Consider the following 20789-nt stretch of genomic DNA (forward strand, 5'->3'; position numbering starts at 1 on the left):
GTCGCTGCAATATTTTTCCAGGCTTATCGTATATTTTTAATGGTAGGATGAATGTAGGATTCGGCTGGCAGCTGGGAGCGACGAAGGATCACGTCCTCATCGTACGCCTGCTGGCCACGCCCCCCTCGGAGATTCCTTCTTGAATTGGCCAGAACCAGAGCTGCATTGCCTCTCTGCACAGTGGTAGTGACCCTACGCCTGCTCTTTTGTTGAGGTAGTACATGGCCACTGTTATCCGTCATTTGCAGGACATTTTTTCCCCCCCGCACAGAGGGCAGAAATAGCTTCAGTGCTAGTCTGATTGCCTCAGCTCCAAAAGATTGATCTGTAGTTTGGACTCTGATGGAGACCAATAGCCACTGATTGTCAGATCGTTGGATTTTTCTCCCCTCGCAGGACTCTCAAACTTAGGTGGCCTCTACACTGGGTACCTAATTCGTATTTACTGTTGCTCTGTAATTGTGGTAAACTAGGGCTTGCCGCTTTCACTCCTGTCCGCTTGCTCTCGTCTGTCTTCCCCCCCACTCCCTCCTTATTCCATGGTGCTCTCTAGTTCTCCTATCTTCTCTAACTGCTTCTCCATTGACTATCCTGCTCTCCTCACTAAATCTGGTATGAAAAAGTTTAAAAAGGATATCCTGGTCTCCAACCCAGGCCTCCCTATCGCTGACACCTATACCAGTGCCTCCTCCAAGGAAACTCTTACTGACATCCTCTTTTTCGTGCCTTCCCCTGACCAATGGACCCTTCATATGGTCTCTGTGCTCTCTCCCTTCTCCTCTTCTCCCATTAATGGTGGCACCCGTTGGGATGTCCTCTTGGCCCCCTTCCGCTCCTCTAAGGCCATCATTAATGTCTACGCTAATGGGACTGTCTTGGTCCAAGGCCCTCAGGCCAACCTCCACCTCTTTGATAGACGCTTCCCGCACCTCATCAACTTCCTCTCCTCTCCTGCTGTCCCCTCTTCTCTGTCCTCGGCTACCTTGCCTCCACCCTCTCACCCTGCCCCCTATCTTGCTCCTTCCTCTTCACCTCCACAGGGCGTACCTCTGATCTGTACCCCTCCCCGGAAGTCCTTTAAGGATGGTAACCTTCTCATTGCCACTCAACTCTCGCTCTGCCGTCAAACACTCCTCCGATATCTGTCGCCTTCTTGAGGAACTGGACCTTGACATCCTCGGTCTCACTGAGACATGGTTCACGGCCAGCTCTGTCACCAGCTTTGACACACCCAACCGTGCTGGGGGGGGTGTGGCCCTTATCTTATCTGAGTGGATTCCTGCCACCGTCACCCCTACGCAGACTACTCCTTCTTTGAATGCCTTGTCTGCCGACTCTCTCTCTCCTAGCCATTCCCTTACTGTGGCTACTATCCATTGGCCACCTGGTCAAATTTCCTCCTTCCTCTGAGTGGGCTGACCTCTCCTCCTCACTCCTGTCCTCAAACACTCAACTCCTCTTTCTTGGAGACTTCAATATCCACCTTGATGCCTCCTGTCCTCCCTCTGGACTCTTTCGCGACCTTTGCGATTCTCTCACTCTCCCTTCTCCCGTCTGGGCCAACCCACTCTGCAGGGCACACTCTTGATGCTCTGATCTCTTCTGACCTTCCCCTCTGTCTCTCTCTCCACTCCTCTCTCCTGGAGTGATCACTTTCTCCTATCCTCCCACCTCCCCTACCCCACAGGCAAAGCCACCCTCATCACTGCCAGCCACCTTCGCGGTCATCCGACCCATGAAGCGCGTGTCAGTTGAGGCTTTCGCTTCCACCTTCTCGCCCCCTCTCACCCTTCGGCTGACTCCCACCCTGACACAGCCCTCTCCACTCTGCTATATCCGATACCCTTGATATCCTTGCCCCTGTCATGAGAATCTGCCTGAAGCCCAAAGCCAAATGTAACTCCTGGTACGACTCAGATCTTGTCACCCTTAAACGCAAGTGCAGGGTGGCAGAGAGGAAATGGCGTGCTTCATGTTCATCCTCTGACAAACTGGCCTTCCGCCTGCTCCAAAGGCAATACCGGCTCTCCGTTCTCACTAAGAGGAGAGCCCCCTCTAACAATTCGGCCAAACTCTTTAAAATCGGCAAGGAGCTGGCCAACCCTGCTGCAGTTTCACCTCTCCTGTCCCCTCCCAGGCCCTCTGCACGGCACTGGCCTCACTTCATTTCAAAAACTCAGGACATCCTGTCCTCACTCTCTTCCTATCACCTCCCCTCCTCTATTCCCTGCTCTATTCCCTGCTCTATTCCCTGCTCTATTCCCTGCTCTATTCCCTGCTCTATTCCCTGCTCTCCCTCTGGCCCTTCTGCAGCCACCCCTCCTCCCTCCTGCTCTGCCTTTCCCCTTTTTTCTGCTGACGAGGTTTCGAGACAAGTCCGATCTATGAAAGTCTCATCAAAACAGGTCCACCTCTGTTCCTCCAAAACTATCAAGGACCACATCGACTCCCTGGCGCCTGCCCTGGCTGACTTCTGCAATCACTCCTTCGCCTCTGGAGTCTTCCCATCCCCCCTCAAGCACTCCCTTGTGCACCCCCTTCTTAAGAAACCCTCTTCCGACCCCTCCTGCCCAGCTAACTATCGCCCAATCTCGATCACTCCCTTCCTGGGCAAGCTCCTGGCGAAACTGGCCATCTCCCAGCTTAATCTCCATTCTGAATCTGTTGGTAGTCTTCATGACCATCAGTCTGGCTTCAGAGCTGCCAGAAGCACGGAAACTGCTCTCCTGAACATCCGTGAGGACCTGCTCTCAAACCTTGACTCTAACACCCCTTGTGTTCTCATTTTACTCGACCTCTCTTCTGCCTTTGACACTGTCAACTACACCATCCTGCTCAACCGTCTCCGTGATAACCTGGGTATCACTGGTCAGGCTCTGGCGTGGCTGACCTCCTTCCTCTCCAATCGACCCTCCCAGGTCCAACTGGGTTCCTTCCTCTCTGACATCTTTTTCTCTACCTGTGGTGTCCCCCAGGGATCTAACCTCTCCCCCTGGCTGCTCAACCAGTACCTGGCACTTCTTGCTCACCGCATTGCTGCTCTCTGTCCCAACTTTTAGTGCTATGCGGATGATACCCAGCACATTTTCAGGCTACCCTCGGCCTCCTCTTCCCCTTCCCTCATCTCCAACTGTCTTTCTGCTATCCAGGAATGATGTGCCGCCAACGAACTCTGCCTTAATGCCAGTAAGACTGAGATTCTACTTATTGGCACACCCACACCGTCCTTCCCTGCAGCTCTATGGCCGACCTCCTTTGGCCCTCTTCCTGCTCCTACCTGCAAGGCAAAAAACCTCGGTGTCATCTTCAACTCCACACTCTCTTTCTCTCCTCACATATCTGACGTCTCTAAGAAGTCACACTACCAGCTACACCTCCTCAGAGGTATCCTTCCTTTCCTCTCCTTCCCCCAGAAGCTCACTGTCTCCAGAGCCCTGGCTCTCTCGAAGCTGGACTACTGTAACAGCCTCTATCTAAATCTTCCTGCCTCTCCTCTCCACCCTTTGCAACTCATCCAGAACAGGACTGCGATACTTGTCCTTGGCCTCAAGACCAGGGACCGTACCTCTCCAGGACTGAAATCGCTACACTGGCTCCCAGTGGCTACGAGGATTAAGTTCAAAACCCTCTGCATTGTCCACAAGGCCTTCTGGGGCCTGCGGCCAAAATACCTTCAACTCTCTCTTCCTAAATATCTTCCTTCTCGAGCTCTTCGCGCATCCACCTCCAACTACCTCAGGGTCAGCCGCTTCTCCAAGCAACGAGCTGGGGGTAGATCTCTCTCCGCAGCAGGGGCCTCCCGCTGGAACAGCCTTCCTGCCTCCCTGAAACTTGAGGAGAACCATCTCCGGTTCCGGAAACACCTCAAAACCTTCCTCTTTGCCTCCGCTTTCTCTCCCTCTCTCCCCTGATAAAATCACTGAACCTGCACTGGATCTGCAACTGGCCACTCACCAATCTTGGTCCTTGACCCAGCCACTCTTCCCTGCACTGCCTACCTGCATTACGGGACTGTCTGTATCCTACAGCCCCTTCTCCCAGCACTTACCTTGCACTTGCCACCAGCTGGCCCTATTATTTATCTTGTATTCTACTAACCATGTACTGCACTCTCCTTGCACTTGCCACCAGCTGGCCCTATTACTTATCTTGTATTCTACCAACCATGTACTGCACTTCCCCTCTCCCCTTCCCCTTCCCCTTGCACTTTTCCCAGTCCCCCTACCCTTGCACTTGCGCGATCTGAATGACACCTGGCCTAGTAGGATCGTTGTCTGTTCTCCACTTAATCCCCCCCCCCTGCCTCGTCGCGCCTTGAAACACTTGTGTATAGGCGCGTTACAAATGCCATATCATATCATGTGCTCCCAACCCTGTGAGTGAGGCGTCCGTTACTACCGTCATCTCCGGCCACGGCTACCAAAAAGGTTCACCCTTCAGAATGTTGTCCTCGCAGGCCCACCACAGGAGATCCTGTGCGACCCTGCTTGGAACCTCAAGGAGATCTGACATCCTGCCTGAGGGTATAGGTTCCAATCAAAAGGTTCGAAATACAATAGGGTCGAATCAAAAGGACCGAAAACAAAAAGGTTGGGTCTGGTTAGCAGCCCGCCCTCCCTGAGAGAGAATTACCTGCATCATGTTATATTTAATACAAATCAAAAAATCCATGATGTGTATACCTTTGCCAAATGGCAATCATTCATAGGTGTACAACAGTAAATGGTCCAGCTTTAAAGTGTAATAGTATACAGATGCCTTCTGTATAGGTTTTTGTCAGTTGAATACGGTAGTTGTTCAAGGTTGTATCATTTGTCCTTTGCCTACTTACATGGTGAGTGGTGTTTAGATTAAAAGAGACAAATAGTTTTAAGGTAAGATACATAGGAAAGCAAATAAGAGTTGAAACATTATCAGAATATACGCTACCAGAAAGCGTGAGCACCTGGGGTTTGAAATATGCACAACATGTTTTGCTCCAATATTGTTGGGGCAGAAAGGGGAGAGAAAAACCATTGAATAGAGCATTTTAAAAACAGATTGTGGTGCTGTTACAAGAACTGGGGGTTTTCCACACTTAACAGCAGAGTCCTGCTGAAAGGGGAATTGGAAGGAGCAGTTATGCTTGTGACACAAGGGGGTGAGCAAATTTTTGAAAAACAAAAAGGAGCGTCAGCCACTTCATCCCATTTCAGAGGATCCGGGGAAGATGCAACTATGCCTTAGAGATTCGGAAACGTGGGTGTGCCAGAAAGGAAGGACTCCACAAGAACAGATTCAATGCACAACTAGCAATGGAAATTTAAATAGAACCCAAATAAGTCAGGACCATTATCCTGGTAATGCAGTAGGGTATCTGCATGTGTTTAGAAACGAATTACAAAATAAATCTAGTTGTAATTAAAGTTAGTGTTATGTCCAGTATAGTTCATCTTAATTTAAAAGACAAAAAAATGTCTCACGAAAGTGCTGTCTGAATCTCTATGTTTTAGCCCAAATTCATACTAGACCAGAGCGACTGCAAAACAAAGCAATTACTTTGTTATAGCTTAATGTTACTGTGTTGATGCGATCAGTGTCATACAAATTAAAAGGGATAAATAAAAGATCTGATGAGGGCTTGCAAAGCGTTCATATAACGAAGAACAGGAAGTTGGCAAAGAAACACCATCTCGAGCATTCAAGGATTTCTGCCAGCAAAAATCTGAGATCTGCACGCTAAATCAACATTTTATATTAATAGCTATGATGCCAAGTAATCACAACTTTGCTTGCTGTTTCTCCGCTCAAGTTAAAAGTAAATACAGGTGTGTAAACACCTATTTAAAAAGTGTGCAGAAAGTGCTCCAAGAAGGTGCTGACCAAGGGTGCTGCATTACTATTTCTTAATTATCTCCTAGCCCGTAACAACATTGAAAATGCCAGCTTACGTATTAGTGTTCTAAAGTTGGGCTCTACTTCAATGATCCAGGAGAACACACAATAGGGGGGTGCAATGAAGAAGTGGGACATAAACAAGAAATAGGTATCATGGGATAAGGATGCATGCCCAAGTACTCTCCTTCGTTTATATTCAAGGTCTGAGTTGGGTTATATAATGTGGGTGAACATTTTGTGACAGCATCATGGATTACAGGAATTCTTGTACTTGTAGGTAATCCATAATACAACAAACCTAAACAAGTGACCATAACAACAAGTCAGATAATCTTTCTCTGTGCCAGGGCAGTCGAGTTCGATGTTCAAGAAGTGGCTCAATGTGGTTGTGGGGTGGAAGTGTGGTAGAGTCAAGTGCAGAAGGTTTAACTGTGGAAGATTCAAGTATGAGAATCACGGGGATGCGGGACAGGAAAGGTCATTTGACTAATTTACATATGTGCGCTTATCAGAGTTAGATCTTCAGCATGGAGAGAGATTTTCACATTCGTTTTGAACCTCGAAGCTTTGCAGTTTCGAATTTCTAACCCAATTCTGCGAGAGATCTCTTTCCATGTTTCAGTCTTTGAACCTGGGTGATTAGTTATACCCGGTGATGGTTTTAGCAGTATGGTAGGTACAGGTTTATGGTTCCAGGTATGTAGCAGAAATGCTATGGAGGATTTCAAAAGTAATAAAGCTAATTTTGACCGTTATCTTCTTTGCAACAGGGTGTAAACTGTCATTTTTTAAAAACACGGGTGAGCTAAGGTACCAGGGCTTGAGTCCCAAAATATTTCTAGCTGCTTTATTTTGGATAAGTTGCAGTTGGTTTCGTTTTTTTTGTTTAGTCCTAGATAGAGACAGTTACAATAGTCTAGACAAGAGAGGACAAACTCTGGTTGTCTCCGTTGTGTGTCATTTGCAAGTATGGGACATATAGCCTAAGGTTTTGGGACTAGAAGTGTAATTTGTGGTCGTAGTGAAAATGTGGTGTTGAAAATAATGCCTAGATTCTTTACCTGGTTCAATGGAGTGGGTGCCATACTTATGAGGCGTGGCCGAGCTGGGATTTCAAATAATATAATCTGTCGTAGGGCATTAAGGCAACAATTATCAACTATGGGCCAATCCTGGATCCTCTGGGGGAATTCAGTTACATGCTGGTTGTTCTCATCAGTTTGCAAGTTCAGTAGTATCAAAGAAACATCTGCTCACAATTAGAAGGATTTTACAAAGAGTTTAATAAGGTCTGCTAGAGGTTCACATTGTAAACATTAAACAGCCCTGGGGATAATACGGTGGAGCATTGAGGGAATCAACACTTAAGGGGGAAAGTTGTTGAGTGCAAGTCTCCCATTTCAACCCTCGGGGTGTGAGAGACAAGGTAGTTGTTGAGGCAATTCAGGGCAGTACCATCTTTTGACATTGGGTAGTTTAATCTTTGTATTAGTGTTCAATGGTTCCTAGGAAGCCAATATATCAAGGAGTACTAGAGATGTCTGTGTATTGTTAAATGTATTTAGAATGTCCTCTTTCATGAAAAGGAGACTAGTTTATGTACTGCTCTTTGAGCAAAAACCAGATTTTCATAAAGTAGGATGTTCTCTTCACTATGCAGGACCAGTGGGGCGGTAGTTCTCTTTTCCAGGATTTTAGCCATGAAAAGAGTGTTCAATCTGGTTCTGTAGTTTTCAGGCACCTGTGGGTCAGCACTCAAATTTCTGGTAGGCGGGGTGTTTTAGTAACAGCTCAGGGACATCAGTATATTGCGTGATGTTGGAGATTTATTAAATGAATAGTCAGTGGTTCCTCCAGATAAGCTAGTTTTTCCTTGATCAGAATGGCTGGGCATGGGTCAGAATGTCAAACTGAGATGCTTAGGTTCACTTCAGGATTTGAATTTCATAAACGTAGGTAGATGGCCATGGTGTATGGTGGATGCATCTGATGGTTTCTAGTGAACAATGCTAATATACTCTTTGACCACTTTATCAAGAAAGGCCATAGCAAGATTATTAGTCAGGTACTCTGAGGCTTTGTGGGGATTACTGGTTAGTAAGACAATACTGAAGCCCGCTTTGGGATCACCATTCAATTAACTAAGAGGAGATATTAAGTCCATGAAACAATGGGAACAGAGTGGTGAGTTTTAGCGCTTTTGCCGAAAATATGACTATATAACTCACTGAGTGTTTATTATGATCTAATCCAGTAAAAGCTAAAAAGATATATATTTCTTGGTGCATATTGATCCAATACAATATCTGAGATTCTATAGTCTGTACTCAAGCCTTAACAAGATGGAGAAATAAACCAGTAGAGTTCTTGCCAAAGTTTTTGATCAAAATTCTGAGTGGTCACGAAAGGACACAATTTGTTTCTAAATAAACGTTGTCCCATACTGGAGAGACCCTATACGTAATAGAAAAGCCCCTGGAGTTAAAAACATGCTCTCTGTATAAAGAGGTCAATACTATACAGACAAGGGAGCACTTGCCAGGCGAATGTACAGCTCTAGGAGACTTGGAACACACTCATTTACTCGCTTTTTACATAATTACATGCTGACTACAGGGAATAGGGCTATCAGTGGACATGAGACTTTACTGACAATTGCAGTATTAAAATATTTAGGGCCGGTGGGTGTGGTGCAGATAAAAGAGAAATGCAAAAGCATGGCAAAGTTAAGGAGTGATTGTACTGTTTTTTGTAATCCTTACTATGCACTTCAAAAAGATATACAAGAGATTCCTTTGCTTATAGATGAAATGTTCAAAGATTCTATAATGGGTTTTAAAGTGTGGGATACACTGTGAATTTTTGTATTATAGAAATGTATGTTATTTTATATAAATGTAGTATGGTCTAGCCATTTCATACATTTTATTTTTAAATTACTAATTAGCTGTGGTTGGGATAGTTCATCGTAAACTTAGAAACATTTAGTCTCACATTGTGCATAAGAGATACTGGTAAGAGATACAGGTTTGATAATTTCTTACAACGGTTCTAGGTTAGGTCTGCTATACATTTTGCACACTAGTTTGTCAGTAGGTGACCGATTTCCTCCATCTGTGTTCTAGATTGTGGCTTGTCATTTTAAGGGAGGCCAGTTTATCATCCAACCATTTTGTGTTGATTTTGGCTATGGTTTCTATTCAAATCTGTTTATTTGGTGCAATAATGTCCAGTATCTTAGTGATTTCTACGTTGTCTTAGTGAGTTCTATGTTAACATTTTGTAGTAAGTGGGAGTGTTTGTTCACAGTATTATCCTTCTTGGACGGTTGACATTTTCTTGAATATTTTTTGTCGACCATCTTCATTTTTCTTAGAAGGATTTTTTATTTTTGGTTTGTTTATTTTTGTAATGACTGTGGATCAACAAATATTTTTGTGACCGTTCCATTGTGGTGTGTTAAGAGGTCCAAATCAAATGAATAGACTTGTAAATCCACGGTTGAAACAGATTATTCATGGTTTTGTTGAACAGTGTAGAATTTGGTTTATTTGGCTTGTCAAGCCATCGGTTAATACCCCCAATTCAAAGGAGGTTATTTCAGAAGGTGTGTAAGCTATGCAGTACTTCTTACTATTCCTGGGTAAAGAAGGGGTTGGAGCATGAGGGCAACTGCCAAGGGATGTTTCTATTTCGAAATTTGGATATTCATACCCCCAGACCCCTAGCAGCCTAGACATACATCGGAGGAGATTAATGCAATTGTTTGTTAGACCTACAGGCAAAAGCTTTGCCAGACAGCCCACATAACTCCTCCATAAAAGAAACAGAGGCACTAATATAGTGCTTACAAAACACCGGAATACACTTGCACACCAATTTTCAAAATTGTGGGTACATAAGAGGTAAGTATAATTCAATCAAATGTTTTTTAACAGAATATGAGGTGCAGGGGAGAGAGACTCGGACTTGGTAACTAGGCTGGAATATACTAGAGAACAGAGAAATCCAAATTATGGAAAGCTCCGTCCCCTGCACACTTTCAATCAGGCGATAAGCCTAAGGGATATTATGACAAAATTGGTTTAGTGTCAAAGACTATTTAACATCAAGTTTTACATGATCAAAACATGTATGGTGGTGATGAAAAAAGAAAAATACATTCAAAAATGTTTTTCATTAAATGACTCCTTTTGGTTAGAGAGGTCTTCTTTTTATTATTTTCAAGATGGCCTAACGCGTTTCGAGATTCATTTTCTCTTCATCAGTGGCGTAAATTCCAAAACAATTTTTCACATTCATCTATAGAAAGAGATTTATAAAAACCATTACTAATCTTATCGAATTTATGAAAGAAAAATCAGTAATTTTTAACCAACATTCATTCAGAAAAGGAACTTGTTCAAATGGTCACATAGTCACAAATGTCACATAGAACTTGAAGCCGCTAATATGAAAATATCCTTAACCGAAAATACCAATTATTTGTTGGTAGCTTACTTCTTTAGACAACTACATACTTAAAGATTAAAAACACAATTTTCAGAATTCAACACCTCTATACGTAATTAGAAGTGGTGGGTGTATTCATTCACAGAAATGCCTAGAGGGAGTGATATTGGGGGGAGAAAAAACACATACATCAGACTCACCCTTCTTCTGAAAGAAGAGAATAATGCAGAAGAAATGTTCTCAACCGGAATGCTCGAGAGCTTCACAATTAAATTAACATGACAAGTACAGCTGCTGTGGTCATGTCAAGTAGAAATAGAGAATGACTTCATTCACCTAAGGGAGAATGTTTATATCAGTGTACTTGTAGAATTTAAAGGCGTAGAGACTGTCCAGAGAGAAAGGAAGCCCAACTTACTTTAAAGAAAGTGCCAGATGTAGCAGATGTTGTGATCCACGGCGGGGATGCGGTCAGGAAGCGTAGCACTGGCACGCACATGAAAACAAAAATCTTCCGAAAACCCACAGATGTGAACTGTGGTCTGCACCATGCAAGTCACCACCCAAAACATCTAAAAGATGACCTACCGTACAGCCAACTGTTACGACTAAAAAGAGAATAAATAAGAGGTGAAAGGAGTAAACCAACAACCCAGAGGACTCTAAGTAAACCTAAAGCTGGCACTTTTGCCTGCTTACACTGTCAGCATTGTAATAACCTGATCAAAGGCGACCATATGGCATCCACACACTGGAAAAAAGGTCATGCTAAAAAAATGTGCAACATGTGATACTAAAAATGTTATTTACGCCATACGCTGCCCTTGCGGCAAATATGTCGGAAAAACCAACAGACGGGCTAAAGACAGATGGATGGAACATAAATCTTGTATCCGCACACAGAACAAAAAATCACCAGTCTTCAGACATTTCCGGGACATGAGACACAATGTTTCCCAAATGTGATTAATAATTTTGGATGTCCTGCCTCCATTTAGCAGGGGAGGGAACCTACCCAAACTATTGGCTCAGAGAGAACTGTTTTGGATCAACAAACTTGACGCAATGACCCCATTAGGCCTTAATGAGGACTATTACCTGGGTCCATTTTTATAGCCTCAGAGCAGAACACAAATCCTGTTAACATTCACTGTCCTGTATCTAACATGTGTATTGAAAAATCTGTTAATACATATTTGTACTAATTATGCATATGTCACCCACGTGGGTAAAACATAACATCTTATTGTCTTATTTATTATTACGCTACTTTTGCGTAAGTGAACGTCATTTTATGCATATGACGTCACGTTATTTCTACCTTCTACTCTTGAGGTAGTCTCTGCATTTCTAAACCACTTCCTGTGGTTTTCTTTACAATACGCGGCTCGCACGTGCTCGGGTGACGTCACAGTCTGTGGCGCCGCTCGCGCATGCGCGAGTGATGTTACCCAGTTAATTCTGCACTTCCAAACCACTTCTTGTGGTTCACTTTACATTTTTGGCGTGCGCGGGTGACGTCACAACCTGTGACGCCGCTCGCGCGGGTGACGTCTTCTTGTTAATATTGCCATATATAAAGAACCTGCGGCGGATGCGGTCGGAAAGCTACGCTTCCTGACCGCATCTCCGCCGTGGATCGCTACATCTGGCACTTTCTTTAAAGTAAGTTGTGCTTGCTTTCTCTCTGGACAGTCTCTACGCCCTTAAATTCTGCAAGTACACTGATATAAACATTCTCCCTTAGGTGAATGCAGCCATTCTCTATTTCTACTTGACATGACCACAGCAGCTGTACTTGTCATGTTAATTTAATTGTGAAGCTCACGAGCATTCCGGTTGAGAACATTTCTGCATTATTCGCTTCTTTCAGAAGAAGGGTGAGTCTGATTTATGTTTTTCCCCCCCAATATCACTCCCTATAGGCATTTCTGTGACTGAATACACCCACCACTTAAGTATAGAGGTGTCTAATTCTTAAAATAGTGTTTTTAATCTTTAAGTAATTATGTAGTTGTCTAAAGAAGTAAGCTACCAACAAAAAATTGGTATTTTCGGTTAAGGATATTTTCATATTAGCGGCTTCAAGTTCTTTGAGACATTTGTGACTATGTGACCATTTGAACAGGTTCCTTTTCTGAATGAATGTTGGTTAAAAATTACTGATTTTTCTTTCATAAATTCGATAAGATTAGTAATCGTTTTTATAAATCTCTATTTCTATAGATCAATGTGAAAAATCGTTTTGGAATTTACGCCCCTCATGAAGAGAAAATGAATCTCGAAACGTGTTGGGCCATCCTGAAAATAATAAAAAGGAGAAGACCTCTCTTTCTCTAACAAAAAGGAGTCATTTAATGAAAAACATTTTTGAAAGTATTTTTCTTTTTCCATCACCACCATACATGTTTTGATCATGTAAAACTTGATGTTAAATAGTCTTTGAGACTAAAACAATTTTGTCATAATATCCCTTAGGCTTATCGCCTGATTGAAAGTGTGCAGGGGAAGTAGCTTTCCATAATTTGGATTTCTCTGTTCACTAATATAGTGCTTACACAGTTTAATATTACAAATATCACTAGAAACAATGCATTTAGTTTTCAATTGGGAGCCTTGTTTAATTTATAAAGCTGGTTGTATATGCAAAAAGTGGGCATTTCAGACCGTATTGCTTTGATGGGAAGACATTGAGCGAGAAATAAATGAAGACTTCCATATTTTGGGTTCTTTAAAAGCACAGCTAACTGGTGGAGTGTATGGCCAAGGACAATGGCACAATTGTGACGCTGTTTCTCCCATGTGTCCTTAGTTTGAATATTTCTAAATCCTGACATTTAGAAATTAGGGAGGGCCTACAGGTCCCAGTATGTTCACCTTACCAACCTCACAGACCCATATCATGATATGCCTACTGATAGATGGGGAGAGCATATAGGTAACCAACCAACATCCTGGCTGTCAGCACCAAACAGGAATACCACAGATTATGTACACATCTACTCAAACGTAGGCAGGATACCTAGAGTTACATGGACCACCTACTGGGAAAACCCACCTCATTGACATACCTACAGGTAGGACCCCCCGCAGAAATGCACTAAACAGGCATCACACAGATACCCATAGAGGACAGACCCCTAAAAGAAACAGTCAGGAAGGACATGCACAAAAGATCTATATAGGCAGTCAACTCCCTACCCCACTTTGCTTCCTATACCCTCCAGGACCCTTAACCTCAACTACCCCACAGACACATACCAGGACATTGTTGCTTAGTCGGGTACATCAGTGGTCCCTGGAGATGGTGATCAGAGACATTAGGCCATGTTCATGGCAGAGGTGTAATCTATAGCTTTATAAATCGAACATAACACAACCTATGCTTTCATGAAGCGCCATACAATGGTAAAACATTTTTACAGTAAATGGAAACCAGGACACTTCAAATTCCACAAAAAGGCAAATAAAACAAATGCTCAAAGAGCCAGGTGCTCTGGCTTCTTTAACTTCGCTTCCCTGTACAGCATGCTTACACACACTTTAGGGGACTAAATGAATCGTATATTTAAGAAAACATGGACAGGTACTTACAGATAGAGGGATGTGATGTACGAAGAAGCAGAACCCAAGGAAGGGACAGACATCAGATCATTGTGACTCAGTCGCCTGAAAAAATAAGGAATAGTTACAGAAAAGAATACTAAGGGTTCGTCAATATTTTAGTGCCTCAGTTCCTCTTCCTTTATAGAACTAGGTAGCTTCTCTACTGGACAGTCTCTCACTAGTTCAGGCTCCTCTTCTGTTAATGCAGAATGATCTCATCAGTGCATGTTAATACCCACTCTCCTATTCGAGCAGCATGTCTCATCCCTTAATCTTCAGTGAGCTCTGCCCATTCAAAACAAGGCTACTCTTGATACAGCAATGAGAAACCACTGGGTCTCTGGAACATTTGTCCACGTGTCTACCATGCAGGTATCCTCTTCCACAATCTGCTCTGGTACGGTTTCAGAAACAAAACCCCAGAAATAGCCGGTAAACTATCCAGAACAAATATCACATAGCAGTACTAACATTTGGAAAGGGATCAGAGTGGAGATTGTATTAGAACAGTATTGTTCTATTATCTCAGCCAACCCCTCTGTCTCAGTTATAACTCCCCTGGGAGATGGAATATGAAATTGCTGCTGCTTTTTGGTTTTAGGTGAAGGTCATTCGGATCAGTTTGATTCTCCCTAAAAACATCAAATCATGTTGGACGGCACTACCCTTGCAAAGCTGCCGTAACAATTACAACTCACAACAACTGAGTGCATTACTGGATGAAGTTAATCTGTTGATAATATGTTCTATTACATCAAGTAGGCTGTTTTACTGTATGATAAAACAATCTGCAAATGTCAAACATGAACCACACAAATGAGCAATCTGGTAAGTGGTGAATTGAGACATCTGATGCACCTCAAAACCAGCATATCTCTATGGCGTGCCTGAAAATTGAAAGCAGATTCATTGATGCCGTCTTGTGGAATGATAAACAAATGCATTCCTTTGGTTCCGAACATTTGGCCCCTTCTTGCTATTATATGCTGCAGTGAATGCCTAGAGCAAGCAAAACACTGTTGTAACATGGTGCTCTGAGGCAATAAAGATGAGGCCACTTCAGCAGAGAGCAAATGAGGGAACATAAGCATCAGAGTAGCGGAAGGTTTCGGATTTGTGAAACAATACAGTGCTTTCACCTGGATTTGTGTAAGGTGCCAGTGCTAGGACTTCCAGTTTCCATCCGTCTACTACTGTATTCATCAAATCAGCATTGTATGTTATAGCCTTGACCCATCCACCTCCCATGCCAAGGCTACAACAGCCAATATGGATTGGATTACATTTATATACGAAACAGGTGTTGGAGAGATCCGTCATCCACTGGTATTCAATTTATTGGACTGTGAATAGTGGCAGTGTTCAGTGTAGGCACAGCGCCCACTTGACCAATGTTTTAGTTCAAGAATGTAAGTAGGTCTTCTCCACATACACACCAATAACACAGGGAACAATAATGCAAAACATTCTGTATTTATGTTTAACAGTTTTGCCCTCTTGCCGAAACATGTATTGTGCAAAATAGTGCTTTCTCAAGACATGTATGTAAAGATATATCGGATATAAACCAACTGCTATAGACCATAGATTTAAAAATAAATCCTAAATCGTTAGTATGATTTCTGTGTTAACAATTGATCGTGCTTAAATTATAGTGAGATTTAAATGTGTCTGACACAGACTATGAAACGATTCCATTGCTACTTAACCCTCTGTCCTCACTAGCATAGGTACGTGCGAGTAGTGTGTAGATGTACACCCAGTAGTCAAAAGGAATATAAATCAAAATCCCAAAATAAGGTGACAATTATGCTGAAAAAAGCCCAAAATAGGAGTGTGTCCTGATAAAGACACCAATGTGGAGCAGTCTCTCCACATTCTCTGCGGGACACTAGTGATTCACATTAGAATATTCGTATGCAAGAAGTTATATTCAGTACTTCACTAGCCTTTAACCATGTAACAAAGATGACAAATCAACTGACTCCATTACATACTAACTCATGTTTATCACTCACTCATAAAATGTAAAATAGGTGGTGCGCTTACAATTAGTTACTTGAGGCTCGTATTAAAGCGCTATCTTGGTACTTCCTATGTAGAGCTTGTTGCATATAGAGATGCAGAAATATAGTATGCATGCGGAATGACAGTGTCCAAAGTATTTGATAGTAAAAGCCTCTCCATTTATTTTCTTGACTGTTTTACTTTTAGGAGCAAGGCAAGCTGTGCATTGACCGTTTGTAAAAATCGTTATCAATTGGAAAGCCAAACTACCTCCTCTTGGTTTAGGTTAGTGGAAATGGCTTGGTCAAAATATTTATTGGTTTTTCCTCTTTCCTGTATATTCTGCAAGATCATTATCCAATTTCAAAATGTGTCTATTCCTTTTTCGGAATCTTAGTAAGTGGATGATTGCCCCGACTACTTTCTGATGAAATTAGTCTTCTAGATCTTGTTTCTTTTGCATTTTGTTTCATGGGTGGGCATAGGTAATTCATTACAAGGAAACCCATCCGATTTTCTTTTTCCCTTATCCAGTATCTTTTTTTTCGGAGCATCCCACATGTCTGTAGTTCTCAAATAATTTGTTAGATATTTCATTACCCTCATCCCTACAACAGTTTCTCTTGGTTTTAATAAATTCTCGCATAGGGATTTTGGAGATTATACTTTTTTTGGTTTCCACTGTGAGTGTGAAATTGACCTCACTACAATTTACTTTGTGTGCAGTCTGGTTTTCACCTTATTATATGCAAAAAAAAGGTGGATTTCTAGAATGACGATATATGCATTACTGTTATTGATTGCAAATTCCAAATGAATTTAATTTGCATTGGTCCATGTGTGCGATTGATGCATCATAAATTAAAAACAGATGTTTGCTGTACAGAATTAATTTGTGCACATGTTTACATTGATTGGAGTGTATGCTATGTTCTTGTTCAAATCAGACCATAAAAATATTTTCAAAAGTTTTAACAAATGTCGGTCCCACTGCAGTTCGCCTCTTTTGGCAAAATATAACACTATTAAACATGAACACTTTATTAGCCAAGGTAAATTGCAATATAGCTAAAACAATCACTAGTTGGTGTTAAACGTATGATGCAGATTAGGAGCTTAGCTAGTATTCCACTGCATGACAAACCCTCACATGATCAGCTGATGTGTTTTAGGCGCTTTACTCATCAAGAGTGGATACTCATCAAGAGTGGATACTCATCAAGAGTGGCCAGAATGCATTCTGGTTGCCATTCAAGTAATTCCAGGTTCTCCAGAACATCTTTACTGTTTTTCAGAGCATAGACCAGTTACAAACGGCGACAAAGAAGCATTGCTGTATTCGGATACTTTCTTCATGATCCTTCTAATATCACTAAGAATGAGGCAACATGGCAATGGTGTGTGTGCTTTGTGAATTCTAGGTAAGAAACATGTTGTACCTAATTGTGGGCATTTGACAACCAAATGTTTAAATTCATCCAAAAGGTGTAATCAGTCCTTGATTCGTCAAATGTTCTAATTTTAAACCTAATTCCTTCAGGTTGATCTGTAATGAGTTACTGTTACTTTGAGTGCAATATTTAAGATCTCATAATGCTTAAGTACTTCATTCATACAGAGGGGATCTACTAATCCAACACCCCCTGCCTTTGTCTGCAGGGTTAATTGGCACATAATAGATTTGTAAATCTTACTACAGAGATTGTTCCTTTGTTAAGATTTGATTTTCAAGATTTCTTTATTTTGTGTCAGTTATCCCAACTGTACGTCTGTGGCCAATGCTTTTGTAAATGCTTGCATTGCATTATCAATCCTATTCAAGGTTACGAGTTTGAATTTAAAATCACAGTCTGTGTTCATCAGATTTCTAAATCCGTGTAGAGTTCCTCTAGAGTCTGGGTGATTTATCTTCCAGTGACATCAAAAGTAGTCGTTTTGTGTCATTGAAAATAAATTCAGACTTGTTTTATCCAATTTCCCTCAGCAGAGGTCCCTCCTCTTTCAAGTGAGAAACAAACCACCTTTATTTTTAATTTGCACAAATTTCAAAACGTACAGCAACCATATTAGTGTGTGCTGAGGGGGCAAAGTACAACCTTTAGTTGAGGACCTGAAGCTGTGTGGTGGTAAGTTTGTGATTAAATATGAACTTGTTTCTCTTTCACCAATTGCGTTGGATTGGTCTCATAATTCCATTTGAATCTTTTATTTGCATTTACTTTCTGCATCTGAGGCTCAAAGGTTTGTGTAGATTATGGTCTGGTTGATGGATACATTTGTATACTTCTATATTCAATTATTTTCTAAATAAAATCCTGCTGCATTCCCACGCTGCATCAGGGCTTAGTTGTGCTATGCTCCCCTTCAGTTAGTTCAGATTCTCAATCTGAACCGAGTGAAGGCATAATGATTGCTATGATATTGCTTTTGACAATAGGAATTCTTTCCAGACGCTTCTCTTACCCCCCCTATCCCACCCCATTAACAAAGTGAGGGCAGACTGTTAAGCAGTAGTAGAATGGTTTATTAGTTTGAAATCTTAATCTAAACAGTTATGGGATTCATGCAATTTTTAAATCATGTTCTTTAACAAATGGTTCATGCCCGATTCTGTTATGAGATATACACTGTTGAGCCTTGTAATCAACCTGAATAAGCTATATTGTATACAAAACATTGAAGTAAAAAACTACTATGAATAAACAGACATTTTGGAACATATAGGAGCGTGAACTGAATTATTTGGCGTGTTTGTAGAATACACAGTGCTTACATCACTGACTAGATTAATGCAGCACACAGTGAAACAGAGGAATATTATGAAAGCTGCAAAGCAGTGGAGTTCGTTCAGATAGATTCCTGTAACGACTTGTCTTACATGCCACACCTCCTTCAGCAGGAGAGGCAGTTTCCTTGTTTCACCCCCTCCCCCTGTCACCCGAGGAGTGTGCTGTAACATCTGGAAATCAATGTTCAATAAGTCGCAGCTCCTGCACTCCTTCCCATGCCAGCCTCTGGCTCAAATGTGACTGCTCTTGCGAAAAATAACCAGGTTACTCACCACCTTACTCCTAGTCCATAGTCCCCTTTCCTCCTTACTTATGGGACATTCCTCCGTCCTGTGGGACGGGAGCAGAGCACTTTGTAAAAGCATCCAAAATTTTGCAAACATTTTAGTCCTCCCTCTCTTTCTACGCGGGGTACAGCATGAAGCCGTAACCCTGCCCATCTCGGCTCTGCCCTGCACATCGCCCATCAGTCCTTTTCTATCGCCAGGTCAGAGACCTTTAAGCAATAACAAAGGAACCTTATTAGAGGGGACGGCAGGCGGGCGTATGGAGGAAAGGGGACCATGGATTAGGAGTAAGGTGGTCACTATGGTGAGTAACCTGGTTATACTCCTACGTCTACGTCCCGTCCCCTTTCCTCCATACTTATGGGAGATTTCCAAGCCCTCCTCATTGGATCTACGGGTGGATGGAAAAACCCCCCTTACCGAAAAAGGTTCTTCAGCACAGCCTGGCCAAACTGAGCATCAGATCTGGAGCTCAGGTCTAGACAATGTTTACAAAAAGCCGATGGGGAGGCCCAAGTAGCTGCCTTTGCGATGGTCTCCCAGGGGACATATTTCTGAAAGGCAACTGAGGCTGCCTTGCCCCGCACCAGGTGAGCATGAATACCTTTAGGAGGCTGCAGCCCTTGGACAGTGTAAGACTCCATAATACAGGCAGCGATCCATCTGGAGATAGTCGCCTTAGAGGCCTGCTTACCTTGTGGATTACCAAAGGTCACCAACAGTTGAGAGGAGCTCCTAAATTCAGATGTTCTGTCCAGATAGAACTTAAGAGCCCTTCTAACATCCAAACAATGCAGAACCCTTTCTGCTTCTGAAACAGGGTTTGGAAAAAAGACCGGCAGGGAGATTGACTGGTTCAGATGGAAATCAGACACCACCTTCGACAGGAAAGAAGGGCTTGTCCATAGAACCACCTTATCCTTGTGAAAAACCAAGAAGGGAAGCTCCACCGATAAAGCCTGGAGCTCACTCACACGCTTTGTCAACCAAAAAAAGACACCTTCAATGACAGGTGTTAAAGGTCCACCGTGGCCATTAAACGCCGTAAGGACCACGTTCAGATCCCACGTCTGATGCGGTTTACGAACCGGGGGATAAAGGCGCATCAAACCTGCGACATGTCTCTTAACCACTGGATTAGACAGAGTAAGAGCATTGGTGCGTAGATAGGTAGGCGGATACCGCCGAAAGATAAGTTCTGCATGACAGAATATGAATGCCCGACTCTGCCAGGTGGGATACGAAGGACAGCACAGTGTCAGTCGTAGCTGCCCTAGGGTCCAGCTGTTTGTCTAAGCATCAATGACAGAACCTAAGCCATTTGCTTCTATACTGAGACCTTGTCAAGGGTTTCCTGGTTGCTTCAATAATGCGCATGTTATCTGGAACAGGTTGAGATGTTCTAAATACCTGAGCTCAGGCACCATGCCGCCAAGCTGAATGATTGTGGGGAGTGGTACCACAGCTGCTGATCCCTCTGTTGAAGAAGATCTGGAGTCACTGGCAGCCTGATCGCTGCACACACCGACAGGTGTTGAAGTTCTGAGAACCAGAGCCTGGCTGGCCACCACGGGGCTATGAGTAGAAGAGAACAGTTCACCGTGTTCTTCAGCTTGCAAAATCTTCCGATGAATCAGAGGCAGAGGCGGGAAAGCACAAGCTCTCATGTTGTGTCAAGGAATCTCGAGCGCATCCCCCAGCGAGGAGGCTCCCAGACCATTTCTGGAGGCATACAGAGGAAGTTTGTTGTTTGCCGCTGTTGGGAAGAGGT

At 42.8% G+C, this 20789-nt stretch overlaps 1 protein-coding gene across 1 annotated transcript in view; it reads right to left on the reverse strand.

The window, feature by feature from the left end:
- The window catches only part of LRIG1 (leucine rich repeats and immunoglobulin like domains 1), a 661002-nt gene that overhangs the window by 425881 nt on the left and 214332 nt on the right, over nucleotides 1–20789 (reverse strand). Inside the window, exon 3 of the mRNA XM_069643785.1 lies at nucleotides 13924–13998. Within this exon, the coding sequence (XP_069499886.1) occupies nucleotides 13924–13998 (75 nt within the window). The remainder of the gene's footprint in view (nucleotides 1–13923; nucleotides 13999–20789) is intronic.

Source organism: Ambystoma mexicanum, chromosome 2p, assembly GCF_040938575.1.
Source record: "Ambystoma mexicanum isolate Mex_15411 chromosome 2p, UKY_AmexF1_1, whole genome shotgun sequence".
Lineage (NCBI taxonomy): Eukaryota > Metazoa > Chordata > Amphibia > Caudata > Ambystomatidae > Ambystoma > Ambystoma mexicanum.